Source organism: Leishmania donovani, chromosome 25, assembly GCF_000227135.1.
Source record: "Leishmania donovani BPK282A1 complete genome, chromosome 25".
In the NCBI taxonomy this organism is placed as follows: Eukaryota; Euglenozoa; class Kinetoplastea; order Trypanosomatida; family Trypanosomatidae; genus Leishmania; species Leishmania donovani.
In genome coordinates, this window is record NC_018252.1 from 895,911 (window position 1) to 897,883 (window position 1,973).

At 60.3% G+C, this 1,973-nt stretch overlaps 1 protein-coding gene across 1 annotated transcript; it reads right to left on the reverse strand.

Moving 5' to 3' along the window:
• Nucleotide 1: 1 nt before the first annotated feature.
• LDBPK_052580 (uncharacterized protein) lies at nucleotides 2–91 on the reverse strand (the record flags this gene model as incomplete). The annotated part of the gene is made up of 1 exon (XM_003861540.1): nucleotides 2–91. A coding segment is annotated over one exon (90 nt), but the record flags the coding sequence as incomplete, so codon positions are not given.
• Between the last annotated feature and the right edge of the window lie 1,882 nt (nucleotides 92–1,973).

A 1,973-nucleotide genomic window follows, 5' to 3' on the forward strand; every position in this document is an offset into this window, starting at 1 on the left:
CAGGCTTCGCGGCAGCGGCAGCCGCCGCCGACGACGCAGCGCGCACCCCAGCGGCGCGGCGAATCATCGCAGACTGCACACGGGACAGCATGGTTCTGATAACGTGCGTCTCTAGGATGTAGGTTGTGTTGCTTAGGATGTTAGCGCAAAGTCCTTGCGGTCTTCCCTGAGACAGACACTGTACCGAAGAAACGAGAGGGGGTGAGGGTGGGTACAAGGGTAGCGTGTTCCCTTACGGGAGGAGGGAGCGTTGATGTGCGCGTATGTAGGAGTTTGTCTGGGCGCGAGTCGGAGGGGAGGAGGGGAGCAGTCGGAAGACGGATAAGTCGCGCCCGAAGATACGAACGCACAGGCAGACAGACGCCCCCGCGCAGAAAGCGTGAGCAACCTGTGCACACGCGCGCGGCATATTGCGGAGGGGTGACGGACGAAGACCAAGGCGCCATGCCACGGCCCTGGCGGTCCGCCCCCCACCATCGCTAGCACGCCATCCCCTTCTTCAAGCACCTATCTGTACACGACCGCAGGGATCGGAGGGTATAAGCGGTGAGTGCTACACTGCTCTGAGGCTGTGGAGGGAGGCAGGTCTACGTGGCCGCATGCAGCTGGAGCGGTCTGGTGTGATGTCTTTGAGTCTTACTGCACGTGCTGCCTGTCTCTGTGCAGAGGCGTGCGTGGGGTCCGTGTGTACACTTCAGTGAAAGGATTTAAGAAGATCGTTTCTCTTTCAAAATTCCGACGGGAGAGGGTTTCCTACACGCGTGTGCTGCACGTTGTCGTGTGTGTGTGTGTGTGGAGGGGGGATGGGGGGTCACTACGGCGTCTGCGGCCCATGCCACATACCCACTTACGGACTGAAGCACACACACACACAGGCTCAGACACACGTGCTCGACACGCGTACAAGACGTAAATGATGCTGCACATGATCCCGACTAGAATGGGGCAGGGAATGGAGAGGGGACGAGAGTAAGCGACCCGCGTTGCCTCACGGATCCTCCAAGAGAGGAGAGCGAAGTGAGAGATATCAGGTGCACACCACGAGAGAGCGTTCCCACATCCCGTGCGTGTTCCAGAGAACGGCGGGCCTCACTCAGGCAGAGTATGCATGTACGCGTCTGTGGGTCTTGATCCCGCCAAGTGACTGAGTCAAGATCAGCGTTTCTCAGCACCCTTGGCCTTTGCTGCTTTCTTCTCTCCTTCGCCCGCCCACTGCCCTCCTCATTTCCTTGGCGGAAGGGCCGCACACTGGGCTGCGACTCCCTGCCTCCCGCTTACGTGCCCGTCCGCGCACGCGAACATCCGTCATTACTACTAGTGCTAAGTCCAAGGTGCTCACTATGACAGTGATGTGTGCGCGTGAAGCTGTCTCGTTGCCGCCACGTGCGTCTGTGGGCGCACGTGTGCGGGCATCGGCCGACGCCGCCGCATACGCCTCACTCGACTCAATGGTGACGCCCACAGCGATAACCACATCACCTCCGAGCACCGCTCACATCAACAACTTCGATATCAGCAACAGTTACACCAACTATACCAAAAAGAAACAGAGGAAGAGCGGCAACCACAGCGCGTGCGCCGCTCTTGCTTGTGTTGCCTCTGACTTCAGTCATGCTGGGGGCCCGTATCCTCGGCTCGCACCGCCACCCTCATTTCCCTCACACACGTACGTTCGCGGTACGCTGCAGCGCCTTTCATCCCTTTTCAAAACAGATACGCTAACACGGCGGCGCGCGGTGAAGAGAGAACATGTAAGAGCACGAGATACGCCGCGCTCGCCACGTGGGACATTCCGTGGCTGTCACGCGAACGCCGTCAAGCACGCACCCGCGGACTCACGTGTCGCGTCGCTGGCGGCCTACTGCGAGTCCGAGGCGTTCGCGGCCTGGCGCGCGCGACGCTGCTTCTCCATCGCTGCAGCCTCCTCCGCCATGGCCTTCGCCTTCTCCAGAACAGACTTGATGCCGCCAACC